Source organism: Lissotriton vulgaris, chromosome 2_1 (genome assembly GCF_964263255.1).
Source record: "Lissotriton vulgaris chromosome 2_1, aLisVul1.2, whole genome shotgun sequence".
Lineage (NCBI taxonomy): Eukaryota > Metazoa > Chordata > Amphibia > Caudata > Salamandridae > Lissotriton > Lissotriton vulgaris.
Window position 1 is genome coordinate 536,376,479 of NC_141687.1, and position 22,000 is coordinate 536,398,478.

At 47.3% G+C, this 22,000-nt stretch overlaps 1 protein-coding gene across 1 annotated transcript in view; it reads left to right on the forward strand.

The window, feature by feature from the left end:
* The window catches only part of NME9 (NME/NM23 family member 9), a 703,404-nt gene that overhangs the window by 267,877 nt on the left and 413,527 nt on the right, over positions 1-22,000 (forward strand). Inside the window, exon 6 of the mRNA XM_086955486.1 lies at positions 12,050-12,121. Within this exon, the coding sequence (XP_086811612.1) occupies positions 12,050-12,121 (72 nt within the window). The remainder of the gene's footprint in view (positions 1-12,049; positions 12,122-22,000) is intronic.

Below are 22,000 nucleotides of genomic sequence, written 5' to 3' on the forward strand. Positions count from 1 at the left end.
TGTAGGGGTTAAAATTACTATTCTAACTCCAGGGGTGTTGTAGTAGGGTAAGTGTTGGATAGTGTAGGGGTTAAAATTACTATTCTAACTCCAGGGGTGTTGTAGTAGGGTAAGTGTTGGATAGTGTAGGGGTTAAAATTACTATTCTAACTCCAGGGGGTGTACTAGTAGGGTAGGTTTTAGGTAGTGTATGGGTTAAATTTACTATTCTTATCTTACTCCAGGGGGTGTAATAGTAGGGTAAGTGTTGTAGTGTAGTTCCTATTTTCCCAATAGGATCTGCACATAGGAATAACATAAACAGTAGTATCGACGTAGAAGTGCGGATCTTCCAGGTCTCCACTGACTATGCTAAACTTAATTGGGTTTGTTACCAACTAGCTCAGAGGTCACTGGAAACTTTCTTGACTGAATAGGAAGTGATCAGCTTCCCTGGTACAGACAAGAAGGGATTCAGTTTTCCAACAACCGTGCAAACATGAAAACTTTGCTCTTCAGATAAGAGTCAATCTCTAGAGTCGTGTGAAACAATAGACAGTTATTTTACTCAGTCAGTTATTGTGCAGATTACTTTCACAATATGTAGAGAATAGAGAGATGGGCGTTTTCAATAAAAGGTATTATTTATTGAACAGTCTTTCTTCTCATACAAGAGAAATGAATTGCCACAATTGCAAGACTTGTTATTATAAAAAGTACGTACAGTAAGATGAGTATTGCGAAATAATACTGTAAAAGCATTGATATGGTTTCTTAGCCATACAATGGTTTAAAATGAATAAAACATATATACATTCATATATACATTAGGCTAAAATACTCAACTGGTGCCTCTAACTACGCCTACCCCAGTGTACCTGACCTAAGCCTAATACTTGGGAGGGGAGTAAGTAAGTAGCTTTAAGTTAAGTTGGTTTTGCCAAGGTTTGCTTCAAGAATTCTCTCTAAGGGTTTAGTCAACACCATACCTCTGGAATAGAATGCTGGAGGTCTGGTATCTCCTTCAGGGAACTCGATATCCCAGTCAGTCGCAAGAGTGGGCTGGAAACGCCGGAGCTGGATTTTCTCGACAAGAGAAAAGACAGCGTCTCTCTCAGCGCGTCGAGGAGGAGGAGGAGGGGCAGCGTCCACGGGCAGCTTGCATCTGCTGGGCTCTTGCAGGGGGATGGCTGTTCAGCTCCTGTGTTCACCACACCATTGTTCGCTCGTTCGCAGCGATAGCATCAGCAGCGATAACGGCAGCGATGTCTATGAGGCAGCTAGCCAGCATTTGCTTAAGGCAACGTTGGTAATATTTATACCTGAAAGGTGCCTTGTTTGACGTAAGTTTTTGGACATAAGACGTCAATAAAGATGTCACTAGGAAGTGATCGTCTATCAGTGCTCATTAGAGTTCTATTACTAATCAAAACATAGCAAGCGGGGCTTTCCCAGGTTGCTGAGTTTTTATCTTGTTGAAGAACTCGGAGTGTTAATCTAGGAATCTTAGCTAGTAACTTCTGCTATGTCATTGCACTAATGAGCTGCAAAGGAAGTTGCAGAGGAAGCGATTCTGAAATGTGGCTCTGTTCGTATGAGGCCAGAGACGAGTTTCTGAATATTGCATTTGATCGGTTATGCCAATATAGGGAATAAATGGATTTATAGCCGTATAGGGGCATAAGGTCACAGTATCGATCAGGGTCCTAGATTAGAACGCGACAGTGTTGGATAGTGTAGGGGTTAAAATTACTATTCTAACTCCGGGGGGTGTAATAGTAGGGTAAGTGTTGGATTGTGTAGGGGTTAAAATTACTATTCTAACTTCAGGGGGTGTAATAGTAGGGTTAGTGTTGAATAGTGTAGGGGTTTATTTAAAATACATTATATTAAAATGTAATCAAATTAAGTTAAAATATATTAAATTAAATTAAAATTAAATGTAATTAAAATAATAAAATTAATTTAAGTAAATTAAATTAATATTAATTAAATTAAATACTTACCCATACTTATGTTGTAATGCCATACGTTGTAATAGCATCTGTGTTGTAATGGCATTCTTTGTAATAGCATGGGTTGTAATGGATCTTGCATTGTAAAAGTTTTGTTGTAATGGTATTGCTTAGTTTTGCTATCGTTGTGATGGCTGTTTCCCCTGAGGCAGTGTCCCTTTATCACAGCTTTGAAGGTTTGTATGGGAGGCACTATGAGCATTTGTGGTGAAGTAGCCCACAATCTGGTATCCCAGGGGGACCCTTAATGTGGGTTAAAATACTTAGCCGGGGGACCTTCCGATGGGGATGATCGATGTGCCCCCTCCCCAACTGAGTTCAGCCAAAAAAGGGTTATGTTTCGATAGCATACAGTCTAGGTCTTCAGTCTGCACAACCAGGGTGACAAGCCCTGCTGAGCTCAGTATTTTGTCAAAGCAGACTTGTGAGTCATATACTGGGGAATAGAAGAAGAAGTACCTACATCCTGGGTTCAGGTCATGCCATGCGTCCCGGATGGTCCAGTGCTTCACCCAATATCTGTAGGCCTGCGCCACTTTTATCAGGGGTGAGTCAACCAGTGGAGGAACAGAGCGGTCAAGGTTAACATCACCAACATAGTTGTAGTCTCCTCCCAATAACTATGGGATGTGAGGATCTAATGTGAGTATCTTTTACAGTTCAGATAAGAACTGCAGCTGGCTCACTTTTGGGGCATAAATATTGCTAATTTATATGCAAACGTCATTGAGTCTACCCTCTATAAAAACATACCAGCCATCGATGGCAAGATGTGTCTTTATAACTTCTATGGGGTTTCCTGGCCTAACTCAGATCAGCACCCCTCTTGAAAAAGAGGTGCTGGTCATCGCATAGATACATCCCCTCTAACATCTTTGCAACTTGGGTATCTTCGGGCCAGTCAAGTGTGTCTCCTGGAGAAGGGCTATGTCCACCCCTCTGCGCTTTAGGAAAGTCTGGATTTTGTATCTCTTGTCTACAGACCCCATTCTGCAAAAATTCCAAGAGATGAAGGAAAATGTTGTCATCTTCTCCATCGCAGCGTACATTTCAGGCCTATCCCCTCTGGCACCTCCCCATGCCTACACCCATCCCCTCCCCAGGGCCCATCTCAGAGAGCACCTAGATAGGCAGAGTAGCAACGGCCCTCGAGCCAAAACAAGGAACAAAATATAGCTGTAAAAACCAAATCCTCTATGCCATTTCTGATGTGAGATTTTCTCTTGAGGGATGGCTGCCGCAACAACCACTGTAATGGCCTCTTCGCCTCCATCTCCCTTGTAGCAAAGTAATAGCGGAGAAAGATTGGTGAAGCCATGTTACTTCAGTAAAAGAAGGTTAGATAACTGTACAGACCCAAAGCCCGACAGATGGGGGAAAAGTTCAGACATGGTATCCCCCAAAAGCTTCAACCCCCATCCAATGGGAAGATAAGGAACAGAGGTAAAGGGGAAGTGTGAAAAGCACAAACTTAAAGGTCAGCCTCCAACCTGGGATTTATTCAAGTTCCAGACACAAAGTCCTCAGGAAGTGTGTCCAATTTCAAACTCTTGGAGATCGAGGCTGACTGATGTGACTCAGGGGAGCTCTCCAGTGACTTCCTAAAAGAGGATGCTTTATCCAGCCCTGCTGCTCTCTCCATCTACGTCTGTCCCCTTGTTGTGAATGCACTACTGATACCTTCTCTTTGTCCTTGGCAGCTGCGTTTTGGCTTTGATGGTTTGGGGCTCCATCGTCCATGGCATAAAGGCCACCTTTATAGGCCTGGTTGAGTGCGTTACCGTGTGCGTAAACGCATCCTTGTGATAGGGCACACCTTTGGGCTCGTCAAACACGCGACAGACTCCGTATGGTTTTAAAGTGAAACGTTTTTAATTTTGTTGATTAAAGTTTATCATCAATGTTCACATATTTTTGTTTGATCAACATTTTTTATCCATGTTTAACCGTTGTGAATTCATTAGGATTGAGACTGCATTTTTTTACACAACACAAATGCTCCGATGCATTTCGGGCTGGGTTAGCCCTTTCTCAAGGAGCGATCAATGGAGATTGACTGCTGAGATGGAGACTTGTGAAAGTTGTGGTGCTAGCGTAGTGCTTCTGGTGAAACTCTGTCATCCAGAGCGGTGACCGGGATTTGGTGCGGCCCCCATTTAGTCCTATGCATCAGGTGTATCATTAAAGAAAGTAGCTTGTCCATCAATTATAACTTTGAGGTGGCCAGCTAACAGAACCATATATCACACTTCTACTTCTCTCAGTTCTTTTTTAACATTGAGGAAGGAGGTCTGCCGCTACTGGACGGCCAGCGTTTATCCTGGAAAGATGGCCACTGAGGCATTATGGAAGGGATGTGGTATCATCAGGTCTCTCGTAATTTTTGTAAAATCAGGTCTCTGTTCCTATAATTCAGAAGGCGGGCTACCACAAGGCATGGCATTGACCTAGGTGGGGGTGGCCTCAGAGGGACTTTGTGGACCCTCTCCAGGATGAACAACATTGAGACCACCATGTCCGTTCCCTTCATCCTTTCAGGCAGGTCAATTTTTCTAACATTGTTCTGACTGCTCTGTCCCTCGACATGCCCCGCCAGCCAGTTTAACAGCTTAACAGTTTATTCATGCGGTTGGGGGAGGGGACAGCACGCCTCCATGCACTGCAAATTATCTGGGCCCCTTAGCAGTCTCCCCCTGACAGGCGGTTCCCCAATGCAGAGTCAGTCTCAGAAGGCTTTAATTCATCAGGGGTCATATGGACATAGCTTTTTCTGGGTCGCAAATGGCCCAGTTTGCAGAAACCGGTTGTTTGCGACCTGTAAAAAACCTTTTTCTATGTACCAAATTCTATTTTGTGATTCAGTAACCTATTACTGAATTGCAAAATGGGTTAGCGATTTGGTAGTAGGAAGTGGCGTGTTAAAGGCGTCCCATCCTAAAAGCCACTCACAGTGGTATGTATGAATGCTTTGTGACCAAAATGCGGTCACAAAACATTTGCTTTTTGCCTCTAAATTCAATTTACCCCTTTGTGAATGTATGCAAAAACATTTTTTAAGATCAGGCAATGGTCCCATTAGTACATAGGTTTTTGCAATTTTCTGATAGCGAATCACAAAAGTTTGCTATTAGGAAATCGCAAATGAAAATCTTAGTACATGTGGCCACTACTTCCAGCATGGGCCCTGTGGTTGCTGTCCACCTGTCGGTCACTTGAGATGCACCCACTCACGTAATGTTCTTCATGGCATCAGGAGGAAGTAGAGTCAAAATGCAAGCTCATCCTCCACATTCTGCGAAAAAGGCCTCACGTTTATGGCGCCATTGTCCTTTGATACGCAGAGCAAATACCCCCAGCCGGTGCAGTGTCTGACTCTTTCACTGGCGCTGTCCCAACAACTCCGTCGACACACAGACTGACCCCCATAGTCCAGGTCTAGCTGGGCTGTGAAGGCATTCCATAAAGTCTCCTCATGAAGTGCAAATCCCTGTCAGCAGCACCCTGCCTCTTCTGCACTGGGCTCCTCCACAGAGATCCCTACTCTTTGAGTCAGGCAGAAATCGCCTCCCACCAGAGCCTCACTCCCCCGGGGCCAGGCTCACAGCATCCACAGTGCTAACAGTACAGAGCGACATGGGGTCTGGGTGGTCTGCAATAAGGAAATGCGGACGTCACATGTTTCCTAGGTCTGCGGTTATGCAAAAGCCAACTCCCTCAAGCGCTTCTTGGGCCGGGCCCACAGCATGCAGAGTACTGACGCCAGAGAGCACCTCAGGTTCAAGCAACTCGCAGTGAGAAAGGGCGGCTAGGGCCATCACGGGCACCAGGCCCCGCCCGTCGCCATCTTGTGTGCCGCAGAATAGGGCGGGAGTTGTCTTGTCAATCGGGCCTCAGTGCAGGTCAGAGCCCTCCGTGCTCCTCCTATCATGCCTCTCGCCTCTCAGGAGTTTGGCTAATTTCTACAAGCGAACAGGGCAGAACTAGGCTCTGGTATGTCGTGGGGGTCAGAGGCAGCCCTCAGAGCTCCACAAGCTTGTCGTCATCTTGGCGTACAGCAAGCACATCCCTTCTTGAACTATGCCATTTGTAGATGTTATGGATGAAAATTTGATGCAAGATCATCCTAGGAATAGCTCAATTAAGTTAAAGGCAACATTAGTAAAATATGCAGAGAGACTCTTGAATCGTTGGAGAATTAATTCAGCAGCAAGTTAAAGAAGAGTATCCTAGCACACGAGCTATAAGAATAGAAGAGACTCAAATGAATAGTCAGGTTTTCAAGCTTTTCTTAAATTTAAGGTTGATTCTTGGCAGAGATGAGGAGGTAAAGCATTTCAGTGCCTAGAGGCAAGATAGGAGAGGGTTTGCCCTCTCTATGAGATCAAAAGATTTGAGTAGCCAAGGAGTATCATGAATAGGAGAGTATTGATTCTGGAATAATTGAAGACTGGGTCTTGATTTGTAGGACTCTATGACAGATACACAAGGTCTTAAAATCCTGTCCCGTTCCATAGTGGAGCATGTCAAGATGATCAAAGGTAGGTTATTTTACGGGTTGGCTGTAGCGACCGGATTTTCATACCTTGTTATCAGCTTACCTATTATAGCACACCCAGCCTCCATGTACCACCACCCTTCTCAGGCCCTATAGAGCACAACACCTAAAATACCTACCTGAGAATGGGGAAACGATAATAAACTAGAGGAATATTATTATTAGTTGGACTTTCCTGCTCAAGAACTGATCTCACTTCTATATCAACAACTACCCATTGGAGGGGAAATAACCCGTCCCTCCGTGAGCATTTGTTAAAGAAAGGTCTCAATCCTCCCAAGCAAGAACTGTTAGGCCAAAATATTCTCATCTGAAGTTATTCCTTGTCATGAACTACACATTCTACTATCATCAGTTACCTGTAAGAAGGGAATTACACATCCTTCTATACTTCAGCACCTGGCTAGAAAAAAGGTTAATTCTGCCTCAGAAATAAAATTCGACTGCAATGGGTAATCATTGGAGTCCATTTATTACATAACAATAATAAGGTAGAAAGAGCAATAGCATTTATGCAAATGGAAACCTAAGCACAACCTAAAGAGCAAAGAATAAATGGTTATGTATCATACTCTAACTAAGAACGCCCCACCCTGGTCCTGCACATTCCGGCCTTGGCAGTTGAGCTGGCCCCTCTCTCACTGTTGCTTCGGTTAATTCAGGACTCTGCTTTGCAATCACGGGGACACATCTGCACCGCTATGCCTCATCGAAACTGCCACCTTCTTCAGCATTCACCAGCTATCTTCAAATTTCAACTGCCACTATGATAACAATTGCTGCATCCATGGGGACAACTATTGGTACTGACTAGAGTGACTACTGGAATTGAACTCTGTCTCTGCTCCACCACACCTCGATAATATAGAAGGCCTTCTCTTCATGGAAATTTCCAGCCAGCAACCTGCCTCCCACCGAATTCCTGTACCAAGCCCTGCGCTCCCTACGCACCCACAGTGGCCAGCTGCTGTTGCGTCTGGAGCCCGGGAAATAAGCACATTCCTTCGATAAGAGCCGGTCTTCACCGGTTTCTAACTAGCGAACAACAGTTAAAACTAAAGCAATACCTCTGACCTACAAGGACCTCAGAGAGTCAGGACAGAGACAAGATAGAGTCCCTCTAGCTTAGGCCTTTAAGCCCGGGAAGAGGCGAAAGAGACATGACATCATGTCCAAGCACATAGGTAAACCCTACAAATAGGTAGGAAAAAGTCGGAAATAAAGGAATCATAATTATATACTGAGATAGCGGTGGACAACGGTCACCACCAGTCCAATTAGTACAAATTATCCTGTTGTTACATTGGCTTAAAAGGAGCCTAGCAGTGACAGTTTGGAATAACGGCTTTTCAATAATAAATGTAAGATAAGACAATTGCTAGGTCCATGATCTAATGAGAATCTAGCAGTATTACCTTACGCATCATACGTAAATAGTAGACACAAGAAGACGTTGGGACACTGATTTACTTCCCAAGACTCAAAGAAACATTGAGAATGATAACCCAGATTATTTGTAGAATTGGAGGGGAGGAGGGTAGCAGCAGCTCAGTCTTACCTCCTTCAGCTTCAGAGTGTTCTTTGTAACCCAGAGTGCCACTGCTGACAGACAAACATGAACATTGCTGGCAGAGGTTGGAAACTGGTCTCCGAAGTGTACTACAGTTAATGTATCGTCTCCATGAAATATAACAGGGAAACAAACCAAAGCCACTGATGAAGTCAGCCAAAGGAGGCACGCTACATACCAATGTCCTGGGGCGAGAATGAAATAGGGCAAAAGGGACAGATTGAGAGCTCTGTTCTTGGAAAAAAGAGAGCTTTGTCTCTGATACCTACACAGTGTAGCTGGAGGCAAAGTGTAGAATGTGAGACAATATCGAAGGCAATACTGCACTGCCCCCATCGTTTAACATAATATTGGTGGCATTAGTGCGAGTGAAGCCATCTCAGTACCTTGGAGAAGATGGAAGTCAGACAGAGCCAGCTGTATCAAAAATGTGTGCAGAGCAAAGATCGTCAGGAGAACCCAACTACATTAGTTAGGCATGCCCGTGTTAACTTCAAGCGCAATAGAGGAGAGCAGGGACAGGAATGCTGAGTAGAAGAAAGACTTGGAAACAATCACAAGCAGAGAGGAAATTAAGAAAGCAATACAAAATATGGTACAGAATAGGAAAAAAATTAGAGAGGAACTCAAGGAGGAAAAATCAAAGAAGTTCAGTAGGGACAAATTGAATTACATTCATTGAATGTTATAGACCTTTAATAAAAAGGTTTGATTTGATGAGACTGTAGAGCACATCGATAAAGCTTTAAGAAGTAAAGGAGGGTCCACCGAGGTAAAAGAAAGCTCAAGCCCAATGGTGCACATTACAGACGCTTGCCTCACCCAAGGGGTTTCTATATGTGAAGGCATTAATTATTCTTTATATTTTTTCTGAGCTATTTAGTACTTCGTTTCATACCTCCAATCCCATACTTCTTTAGAGAGTAATGAGTACAAACGTAGCTTGGGCAATGTCATTAGTGAAGTCTTCAGTGATGTTATTTGAGACGTCATCAGTGATGTTATAAATGATGTCATAAAGCATGTCAGGAGTATGTAATATGTGAGGGTATGAGCAGTGCATGTCGGGGTAACAGTTGGTGAATTTCTGTGTTTTAAAAAAAATGTAAAGTAAGATATAATTATTTATTCCTTTTATGTTATTTTAACCTTTGTGGTTTTTTTCCAGCGATTTTCTAGGGTTTTTCTAACATAAAGTAATATTGGCATTACCATATCTAACGCCAACCTCCACCTTGCACAGCCCTTGGATGTACGCAGGGGGGTTTGTCCAAAGGGCCTGATGGCCAACACCTCACACTCAACCAAACCCCTGCCAAGGGCAGTCACACAACCCCTAGCTCAAGCCACTATTGGTCCAGGGACCCAATCCCCAGGGCCCTTTCTCTTTAAAAAGGGGAGGGGGTGCACTTGGCGCCCGAGCCGCTGGTGGCCACAGAGACCTAATCCTCCAGGGCCTTTTTTTTAAATAAAGGGCTGAAGGTCTTGGACCCCTCCTCCCCAAGCCACTATTGGTCCCTGGGACCTGATCCCCAGGGCCTTTAAAAGGAAAACGAAAAAGAAGAAGTGGCACACAGCCCCTCTCCCCAGGCCGCTATTAGCCCCAGGACTGCATCCCCCAGGGCCAAAAAATATATTATTAGATTATACGGGGGGCATTCAGCCCCTTGCCCAAAGAGCCCCTTGAACTCCAATCCCAGGGTTGCACTTTCATTTTTTTCAATTGAGTTTATATAGCGCAAACTAGACCCAAAGATATCAGGTATCAGAGCTCTTTACATGAGCATCAGTTTCGTTACAGATGGACACATTCATTTTTTTTGTCTTTTGTTAGGCACGGGGTGATTAAGTGGTTTGCCCAGAATCACAGGATGTTGAGCGTCGTTGCCGAGACTTGAACCCTGCTCCCCAGCTCCGAGGTCGACCACTCTCACCGTAAGGCTACATCCTCGCCTAATTATAGGGGAGGGACAGTGCATGGGCCCAAGTACCCCGTCCCCTGGGGCCAAATATATTAATCTCAAGGGAAGGTACACATGCCTCCCCAACCTCGAGCCCAAATGGGCCCTGGGGGGCCCATAACCCAGGGGCTCAAAAATATATTATTCTTGGAGGGGGGCACATGGCCTCTTCCCAGAGCCCCAATGAGCCCCAGGGAAGTACTTTAATTATAGGGGAGGGGAGGTACCTGGTCCCCTCCCCGAGGCCTAAGAGACCCAGAGACCCCATCCCTTGAAACCAAATGCATTAATTTTAAGGAAAGGGGTATATGCCCCTACTTAGCCCAAAGCGGCCTGGAGACCCATTCCACAGGGTCATAGTTTAATTATAGGGGAGGAGAGCATGTCCCCCCACCTTCCAAGCGTTAAGAGACCCCAGGGGCCCAATTTCCCAGGGCCAAATACAATATTTTTTAGGGGAGGGCGGGCATGTGACCCATTTCCCAGGCCTAAATGGGCCCCAGGGACCCCATCCCCATACTTTAATTATAGGTGAAGAGGGTGAGTGATGCCCCTCCTCGAGGCTTAAGAGGCCTGAGTACCCTATTCCCAAGGTCAAATGCCCCAAAAAGGGCCTGGGACACACAACACCCCCCTCCCTGTGCCTTGATAATTCCCGGGGACCCAACCCATAGGGTAGAATCCAATTAATAAGGGGAGGGCCACATGCGGTACCCCTCCTTAGTCTTAATAGGCCCGGGGATTCCCATGGCCTATTGGCACATTAAAGGAGAGGGGGGCCAAGTGGGTCCTCCCCAAGTCTTAATTGGCACCGGGGACCCATCCCCTGTGGCCTCTTTACTTTCTGGGTGGGTGCAATATGTTGGGGGCCATGGGAAGCCCCAGGGCCCCTGCGGCCCCAGTCGGCTCCCGGTGTGCCTTGTGAGCCGGCATTGCTCCAGCTGGCAGGAACAGTTGTGGGAGCAATATGTGCTTCCCTGATGATAGGAGCATGGGCAGGGAAACAGAAGTCTGCTCCCACTTAGTGAGGGCATTTGTGAAAGCTCCCACCAACTGAGAGCAGATATGCCCTCCTGTTGGCAGAGAAGGCATTTTTGCTCCCATGCAGTGGGAAATTTAAAAATGTTCCCACCTGGTTGAGTAAACATATGTTCCCCTGCCTGTGCCAGGACACAGTGTATAACCCAGCCTCAGGGGATGGGGTCCCCGGAGTCTTAAGAGGCTCATGGACAGGGCTGGCAGCCCACCTCCCTTTAAAGTTAATGTCAACGCCGGGGATGGGTTCCCCAGGGCCTTTTAAAGTTCGGCGATGGGGGCCGTGGACCCCCCTTTTTTTTGAAGCAGTCAGACCCGGCAATAGGGTCCTGTGGGCCTTTTAAGGCTTGGGGAGTGGGCCTCACACCCCACTCCCCTTATTTGATAAAGTGGGCCCCAGGGAATGGGTGACAAGGTTCTGAATACTCTGTTTTACAAACTACAATTGAAAAAAGAGGTAATCTGCCTTCTCTCTAGAAGTGAATTTAAGGCCTTTTTGTCAGTCCATAGATCCTGAATATCAAACAATTTAGCCTTTCCGCTGTAGTCTCGTTTTGCCTTTTATATGCAGAATTAAAAAAAAGTTCATCAGCGCTGGAAAGGTACAGGTTCATTGTCCTAAAGTTAACAATAGTTCTGCTTTGGTCTGAATTTTAGCTTGAAACTGTTAAAACTATACCAAACAATATCATAATGTTGCTTATCAATCAGGATCATACTTTATGGATTGTGGCATCATGAGGTCACATCAATAGTGTTACAGGGGTTCATCATGACCTCTAACCTTCTAAGAATGGTCATTGTTCTTCATAGTTTTCTGTCAATAAGTACTATGATTTAGATATTTTCATCGATTAGTACGTGTGTTATTTGTTCTAAAATCTTTCAGCTGCTGTACTTTAAAGTAATCCAAGTTTGTTTTTGTTTCATATAGGCCGAGGTTGATGGCATTGATTCACTAGAAAAATATAGAGGGAAATGTGAGCCCACATTTCTGTTTTATGGGGTAAGTTTTGCTCCACCTAAACATCTGTCTCTTGCAAAGACCTTTTAAGTCTAATTTGTCGATCTGTTTTAATGTTCAATTTCTAGGGTGTGTGTGTGTATACATGTTAAGAGGCTTTTAATAGGCCTTTATAACTTCAAATCCATGTCTTCATCATCACATTCCTCATCCTTGCAGTTGACGTGTATATCTTAGGACTGCATCATGGAATTTTATTAATAGTCTTAAACATTAGAATACTCCCCAGTGTGTACCGAGACCCTAGACACATACATTTTTAGTAGGTAATAGGTGCACAAAATGTTCAAGGGAGGTTTTGGGAGCGTTTTCATAAGGGGCAGGGGGGCACTGGGGCGCTTCGCTTTCGAGCTGAATGGTCGCTCCCCAGTGTCTCTGACGACACCTGGTATCGTAGAAGCTGCGCTTTGTATCACAACTGCCTCGCTATTTATGCCTGCAGTCTGCCTTGCTTGACGCTTCTGCTCTGTATGCATTTTTGTTTAATTAGCATTGTTACTGTTCTGTGCTAGCGCGTTATCCCCAAGCGCTCGGCTGTGCTCCCCCCTCCGCTGCCATTTTGTTTGTTGTTGTCTTGCTAGTAAGCCCGCCCCGCCTCCCAGCTGAGCCGCCCTCCCACAGACTACACAGAGCGCTCCATTACCTCGAAGCGCTGTGACTCTCTTCGCTTTCGAGCTGAATGGTCGCTCCCCAGTGTCTCTGACGACACCTGGTATCGTAGAAGCTGCGCTTTGTATCACAACTGCCTCGCTATTTATGCCTGCAGTCTGCCTTGCTTGACGCTTCTGCTCTGTATGCATTTTTGTTTAATTAGCATTGTTACTGTTCTGTGCTAGCGCGTTATCCCCAAGCGCTCGGCTGTGCTCCCACCTCCGCTGCCATTTTGTTTGTTGTTGTCTTGCTAGTAAGCCCGCCCCGCCTCCCAGCTGAGCCGCCCTCCCACAGACTACACAGAGCGCTCCATTACCTCGAAGCGCTGTGACTCTCTTCGCTTTCGAGCTGAATGGTCGCTCCCCAGTGTCTCTGACGACACCTGGTATCGTAGAAGCTGCGCTTTGTATCACAACTGCCTCGCTATTTATGCCTGCAGTCTGCCTTGCTTGACGCTTCTGCTCTGTATGCATTTTTGTTTAATTAGCATTGTTACTGTTCTGTGCTAGCGCGTTATCCCCAAGCGCTCGGCTGTGCTCCCCCCTCCGCTGCCATTTTGTTTGTTGTTGTCTTGCTAGTAAGCCCGCCCCGCCTCCCAGCTGAGCCGCCCTCGCCCCTCCCCCTTCACTATCCATATATGACAGTTGTTCCCGCGTGCAGCGTTCACGCGCAGCTATCGCGCCCCATTCGCGCCGAAGGTGCGCCAAAGGTAAGCCCGTCTACGCCCGTCCGCGCCTGGACCGCGCCCAGCGCCAGTCCCCCTGGCCCTCGCATTGCCCAGCCCTCCCGCATTACCTACGATGCCACCACCCTCCTAGCCCTTAACCCCGGCCGCTCCCCAAACTGCGTCCAAGCCGCTCCTGGACACACCCATGGACCTTTCTCATGCTACTCCTGCAAATTCATCGGCACCGTCAACAACTCCGCTAAGATCACACCACAGATTCCCGACACCAACCACCTACAATGCATCTTGCTCAACACCCGATCGGTCCACAGGCACGCCATTGACCTATGGAATCTACTAGACACCATCTCTCCGGACGTCGCCTTCCTAACAGAAACATGGATGAACGCCTCCTCCGCCCCAGACATCACCATTGCCATCCCAGAAGATTATAAGATCATACGCAAGGACCGTACCAGCCACACAGGAGGAGGAATCGCTATCGTCCATAAGAAATCCATCCGCATCTCAACCAGCTCTGACGTCAATCTCGCCAACTCTGAACACCTTCACCTCCAGATCCACATCGACCCCAAGACCACACTCAGAGGCACCCTCCTTTACAGGCCACCAGGACCCCGCACACAATTTAGTGAGGACATCACGGACTTCATCACTCCACACGCGCTCCCCTCCAAAGATTACATCCTTCTGGGAGACCTCAATTTTCACCTTGAAAAGAACAACGACCGCAACTCCACCACCCTTTTGGACAACCTCGCCAACCTCGGACTTAAACAACTGGTCACTTCCCCCACCCACATCGCAGGTCACACTCTCGACCCTATCTTCACCTCCAGCAATCATGTCTCCTTCAGCCACACTACGGCTCTCCTCTGGACTGACCACAGCTGCGTTCACTTTACCTACAACAAGCCCAAACCCAACAACCACCCCCAACCAACTCTGCAAAGAAACTGGAACAAAATCACCATCGACCAGATCTCCTCATCGCTGCTTCTAAACCCCCCAGCCCACTCCTCAAACCCCGACCAAGCCGCCACCAACCTCACCCTATGGTTATCCAACAGCGCCGACATCCTAGCACCACTGAAAAAACGACAAAGCAAACTTGGCAGCAAGAAGGCCTCATGGTTCAACGATGATCTTAAGAAATCCAAGAAACTCTGCCGCTCCCTTGAGAAGACCTGGAAAAAAGACCCTACCACCAGCACCAAGGACGCCTTCAAAAACGCCACCCGCATACACCACCAACTGATCCGAAAGGCCAAGAAGACCGCCTTCAAGGACCGACTAGATAACAACGCCCACAACAGCAAGGAACTTTTCAACATCGTCAAGGAATTCACCAATCCCTCGGCCAACTCTAACGACATCACCCCCTCTCAAGCCCTCTGCGACTCCCTAGCTTCATTCTTCCACAACAAAATTGCAGACATCCACAACAGCTTCGACAACCAACCCGGAGACCAACCCACCCAACCATCTGCTGGACCTTCACCCCCCTCGAACATCCTTAATGACTGGAACCCAATCTCCACTGAGGACACCATCCGCCTAATAAACTCCATCCACTCAGGATCCCCCACAGACCCATGCCCTCACCACATCTTCAACAAAGCAGACTCCATCATAGCACCGCACCTCCGAGACGTCATCAACTGCTCCTTTAACTCCGCCACCTTCCCGGAAAGCTGGAAACACGCTGAACTCAGCGCCCTTCTGAAAAAACCCACAGCGGACCCCACCGAACTCAAAAATTACTGCCCCATCTCGCTCCTTCCATTCCCGGCCAAAGTCATCGAGAAAGCTGTCAACAACCAGCTCGCCGCCTTCCTCGAAGCCAACAAATCCCTCGACTCCTCACAGTCCGGCTTCCGAGCAAAACACAGCACTGAGACCGCCCTCATCGCAGCAACAGACGACATTCGAACTCTACTGGACAACGGAGACACAGTCGCCCTCATTCTCCTCGACCTATACGCAGCCTTCGACACAGTCTGCCATAGCACCCTTCTACAGAGCCTCAGAAACATCGGAATCCAAGGAAAAGCACTAGAATGGATCACCTCGTTCCTCACCGGAAGAACCCAGAGAGTCCGCCTTCCACCATTCAAGTCAGAGGCCACTGAAGTAATCTGCGGCGTACCACAAGGATCTTCACTCAGCCCCACCCTTTTCAACGTATACATGAGCCCCCTCGCGGCCATCGCCCGCCAACACAACCTCAACATCATCTCCTACGCGGATGACACTCAACTGATCCTATCACTCACCAATGACCCTAGCACCGCCAAAACTAACCTACACGAAGGAATGAAAGAAGTAGCCGAATGGATGAAACACAGCCGCCTGAAACTGAACTCAGATAAAACAGAAGTCCTCATCTTAGGTACCTCCCCCTCCGCATGGGACGACTCTTGGTGGCCAGAAGCCCTTGGAAATGCACCCATCCCGACAGACCACGCACGGAACCTGGGCGTCATCCTGGATTCCTCACTTTCAATGAACAGACAAGTCAACGCCGTCTCCTCATCCTGCTTCAACATTCTTCGCATGCTCAAAAAAACATTTCGTTGGATCCCCACCGAAACTAGGAAAACGGTCACTCACGCTCTGGTCACGAGCCGACTGGACTATGGAAACACCCTCTACGCCGGATCTACCGCTAAACTCCAGAAAAAACTCCAACGAATCCAAAATGCCTCAGCCAGGCTCAAATTAGACATCCCGCGTAAAGAACATATCTCTGGTCACCTGAAAAACCTCCACTGGCTTCCCGTCAATAAGAGGATCACTTTCCGGCTCCTAACCCACGCACACAAAGCACTCTACGAAATCGGACCAGAATGCCTCAACACACGACTGTCCTTCTACACCCCCTCCCGACAGCTACGATCTTCCAACCAAGCCCTTGCCACTGTACCTCGCATCAACAAAACCACCATGGGAGGTAGATCCTTCTCCTACCTGGCAGCTAAAACCTGGAACTCACTTCCCACTTACCTTCGCCTTACCCAGAACCACCTAGCATTCAGAAAGCAACTCAAAACGTGGATATTTGACAAGTAATTCCCCACCCCTCCTCAAGCGCCTTGAGACCCTCTGGGTATGTAGTGCGCTATATAAATTCTCTGACTTGACTTGACTTGACTTCACTAAGTGATCGAAGGAGTGATTTAGGGACAAAAGGGGCATCTTAATTTGAGGCGGGGTGTCCGGGAAAGCTCGCACTAAGAAATGAAGAAAACAGATGTGTGAGTCTTGGAAACCAAGCCAAAAGGTGAACAGATTTATTTAAGAGGCACAGTGTTGACAAAAAGGCATTATTTCATGCAAAATACAGAATATAGTGACAAATGCATTTCTGCATGAACGCATTGAACTGTTTGAGAGAGAGCAAGACTAAACCGCAAGACACATTACAAATGTTCCATGAAAACAATATAATTCTAGGAGAATGTTCCAAAAATGCAAATCACATTTGATCTAAAATACTTAGAATACTCAGGTACCTACCTAAAAGAGAGCAGCCTTGCAACTTTAAATTCTCAATAAGAAAACACCAATTTAGAGACAAAATAGCATACATAGGGCCCGACGTAGGTAAACTCCAATTTACCACTTCTTGAATACCGAATCATACTGATTCGGTATTTAAGAAGTGGTAAATTGGAGGGGGGGAGATGTGGGTATTTCAGAATCGGTAAATACCGAATCGGTATCCCCCATTGATTCCTATGGGCCTTGAAGCCCGTAGGAATCAATGTGCATTACCGAATCGGTATTTACTGATTCGGTAATTACCGATTTCTGCAAGGGTGCAGGGGGTGTCACTTTGACACCCTCTAGCACCCCCAATACTGGCTTGTGTGCCATGTGGCACACAGACATGCCCTAAGGGCATGTCTGTCTGTCACATGGCATAGGTGTGCATGCACACCTGGATTCGGTATTTTAACACCCAATTGGATTGGGTGTTAAAATACCGAATCTGAAGGGCCTGTGGGACTGAAATTAGTCCTACCTACATCCCGATTTTTAAAAATCGGTAAACTTACCAATTCGGTATTTTTCCGATTCGGTAATTTTACCGAATCAGTAAAATACCGAATCGGAGAAAAAAAGGTCCCCATCATCTCAAAAGGCCAAATACCGGTCGGAAACGGCCGAATTCGGCCGTTTCCGACCGGTATTGGCCACCTACATCGGGCCCATAGTATGCACCAAATATATTGGCAAGTTAAATTGTATCTTAAAAACAAACAAACAAGCGCTCTTGGGGAGCAACCACACCCGCCTGCCATCTACTAACAGACGAATGGGCGATGAAAGGCCGTCAATTCGTTCATGTCTCCGGAGAGCATTCAAACCATGAGGTTTAACTGATTCTGGAGGACCAGAGGATGTGGGGATCCCACTGGGTCCTGGAGCAGCATCGGGAACAGATGCAGTTTGACTGGCAGGTCAACTGGCAATTCCAATAGAGTCGGAAACCACGATTGTGTCTTCCATAAAGGTGTGATTAATACTAATGACATTGCCTGTCGGCGTACCTGAGATGCTACTCTCGGATCAACACAAATGGGGGAAAGGTATAATTCCTCTGGGAGCCCCAGTGATGAAGAAATGCGTCCATCCCCAACGCAATCAGGTCCGGTCTCCAGCTGTAGAAGCGAGGAAGCTGAGTACTGAGATGACAGGCAAAGAGATCTATCAGGCAGGGGCCTCGAATACCCATGATCTCTAGAAACATAGAAGGATGGAGTCTCCAGTCGCTGAAATCCCTCAGAAACATGGAGTTCCAGTCCGCTACCTGATTGCTCTTGCTGGGAATGTATTCTGCCACAATCCTGATCTTCTGCGCCAAGCAGAAGTGCCAAAACTTCCTTGTGATATTGGCCAGAAGATGAGATTTCTTCACTCATAGGCGATTTATATAGCGCACCTCTGACACATTGTCCATCCTCAGGAGGATGCAACAATTGCTCTTCAATGGGGAGATCGACCATGTGGCAAACGATCCGGCGAACAACTGTAGACAGTTGATGTGTAATTTTAACTCTTCTTCGGACCACTGACCGCCAGTGGCATAATCTCCGCATCTTGCGCCCCAGCCCCAATGACTGGCATCCGACTCGATAATTATGTTTGGAGAGGCTCCGAAAATGGCCTTGCTGTTCCAGGCCTCCATATGAGCTAGCTACCATTGCAGCTCCTCTTGCGCGTCTAGAAACAGAGCGATCAAATGATCATACGACAACCTTTTCGGTAGATAGTGAATCTTGAGGCATTGTAGTGCCATGTAATGGCGAGGCCTTAGGAAGATAGCTTGAATTGAGGACGCAAGGAGACCCACAATCCTCGCCAGGGACCTCAAGGAGACCATCTGCTTCGATAGAGTTGTTCGTATCTCCCTCTTTATGGATTTGATCTTGGGCACAAGGAGGAGCAACTGGACAGTCACTGAGTCAATTTGGAAACCTAGGAAGTCTACTTGTTGAGACGGGATAGTCATGGATTTTATGGTATTGATCGCAAAACCCAAATTCTGTAACAGAGAGATCGACCATTGTCAGTCAGTGCATAACAGTCTGGGGTCCTGGGCTAGGAGAACCATGTCGTCCAGATAAACGATCATGTGGACGCCTATCTCTCAAAGCAGCATGGTCACTGGCTTCAGCAGTTTGGTAAAGACCCACGGTGCTGAGGAGAGGCCGAAGGGAAGGAAAAGGTAACGGAACCATTGCCCTTTCCACTGAAATAGTAGATATATATCTGATGGGAGTGGCAAATGGAGATCGTTAGGTAAGCGAAATTCAGGCCCAAGCAGACCATCCAATCCCTTTCGAGTAACAGATCCCATTAAATATTGATTCCTTCCATCTTGGAATGTCTGTAGACAACAAAAGGATTAAACTCCCTGAGATTTAGCACTAATCTCTGTCCTCCTCCCTTCTTTTGTACCAAGAAGACGTTGCTGAAATAACCACGGGGAATGAAGGGACCCATAGCAATATCCTGCTTTGCCAAAAGCTCTTGAAGTTCTGAGTCTATAAAAGATTGTTCTTGTAGGGAATAATGGAGAGGAGTAGGGGCGTTGCCTGACATGGAACATTGGTTAGCTCTATTTGATACCCCTGAACCGTATGAATGATCCACGCATCTGATATGAGTTTTGTCCAATTCTACAGATAATGAATTAGTCTGCCACCCAGAGGAATCATAGGAAGGGGATTAGGGATTACCTGAGGACTGGGCATCGTTGTTCCTATAGCCTCTATTGATGCCCCTGTTGTACCGCCCCCGGAAAACTCTGGATCTGGTGGGGTAAAATCCAGCCTGGTCCGGTTCCTGGGTGTATCCCCTACGCTAGGGACTTCGATAACTGAATCTGCCGGCCGAGCGTCCCCTGCCACGACTAGCCCTGCCAGAGAGGGGATGGAATACCCTCTTGAGAGATGACTGCAACTTATCTAGAGATGTAAACGTGTTAACAAATTTCCCAATGTCCTTTGCAAAACGTTCTTCAAAAAGTTGCCCCTCAGCTAGGGGACCTGGTTCGGCAGAGGCTAGTTCCACGAGCTGTGGATCGATTTGCAGGAGGACTGACTTGCGTCTCTCTGAGGAAATGGCGCAGTTGGCATTGCCAAGGAGACAGATCCCCCTCTGGGTCCAGCCTGCAAGGACTTTCAGGTGGATAGCTGCTCCAGTCTCTTGCGCCTGGAGTGCCATCTCCAAAATCTTTGCTAACGGACTAGAGATGTCCAATAATTTGTTCTGACAAGCACGAAGGGCTCGGTCTATGCCCTTTTGGGGTCTCTCTTATATTTCTTTAAGAATGTCTGCATGGCAGAATCATTCTCAGGGGTCAGGCAGTTTTATTAGCAAGGTTGGGATGGGGACATTCAGATCTCAGGCGGGCTCTGACCTCTTTATCAAAGCTCCTGCGCAGGTTGGTCTGCATGAACTCCGCCACTGACGGGGCGGGAGCTTAATCAGAAGAGCGAGGTGCACAATACTGGAGTGATCAAAGTTGAAAGGGGAAGTTTGGACTGGGGAAAGGGAGTGTTTGTGCTTCTTGGCGCATTTACGTGGGTGCAATTCCTGAGAGGAAGCAGTATCTGTATCAGTGTCAGTCATGGGAACAGGGACGAAGGTGTCCGGGACAGGGACCAAGGGGTTCATCTGATAATCATGCTCTCTGTCTGTCTGTAGCTTGGAATAAACCCAAACATGAGGCCAAGGGAGACCAGGGGCTCAGGGGGAGGAATAGGGAAGGGGTTAGGAGTACCAGTCAGAGGGGTAGGAGTAGCCCCTACTAATTGGTCAAGGAGCAAAGATAGTGGCAGTAAGGCGGAGGAAAGGGCCTTATCTAATTTGTGATCTAACTTCTTTTCAATAAGAGTGTCTATACCATCATCATAATAGAAATCTTTGTACTCTGCAGGACCATAAGCTGCCAATTCCTCCTCATAGACCTCGCAGTCTGACATTTCTAGTTAATATGTGAATATTCAACGCCAAATCCTGAGTGGGAAGCCAAATTTTACTACCCTGACCCAGCTGTGGGAAAGGGCGTTGAATGGGAGTCAATGCTGGGACAGTGAGGCCAAGAAATAAGGTACCACTCCCTTAAAGAGCAGAACTAATGGAGGGTAATTAACTCCCCCTGCCTGAGTCAATCAGGTTTTCCAAAAATGAATATTGCAGCCAAAGCCAGAAAGCATAGGAAGGGGTTAATGCAAGAAGTGTTGATCAATGAGCTCAAGAAATGAAATATATTCAGCCCCGGTATCGGCCTGCACTGTCGAGCTGCTTCCTCCTGTTGTGCAAGCCCGGAGGGAGGCGTCTACCAGCGTGTGTATGGGATCAGGGGCGGATTGGCAATGCGGGCATTCGGGCATCGGCCGAAGGGCCGGTGTCTCCGTGCCCTCTGTGGGCCGTTTTTTTTTCTCCCCTTTCCCAGCCACACAGTGAAGCTGCTTCATTTCTCGGTCTCTGTCTCCGTGCTCTCTGTGGACTAGGAAAGGGGAGGAAAAAAAACGGCTCACAGAGGGCACGGAGACAGAGAGAGAGAGAAATGAATGCAACTTCACTGTCCGGCCGCAGTCACCCCCTGCCCTGCAAGGCAATCACGCTGAGGGTGGCTGGGGAGGGGGTGATTGTTTGAAAAAAATCGGCCTCCCTGGGGGCCAGGTGTTGCGCAGGCCTTTGAGCCATTTTCACCTCGGCCTCCCTGGGGCCCACGCAGCACATAAACAGTGCTAGTTTTAACACCTCGCCCACAGCCCTTCACATTCAGGGCATAGTGGGCGAGGAAGAATGGGTCTCGCTGTGGGGGCCAGGTGATCTTTGCAACTTGAAACATCTTCACCTCAGCCTCCCCCTGGCTACCATCAATGACCCAGCAGCTGTGTTTTGTGCTCCCCCATTGCCCTGAGGCCTGGAGGGCTGGGGAGGGCTGATTAATTTACTAATTGCAGGGGCCTTACTGCTATTCATGTGCTCCTGAGCTGAAG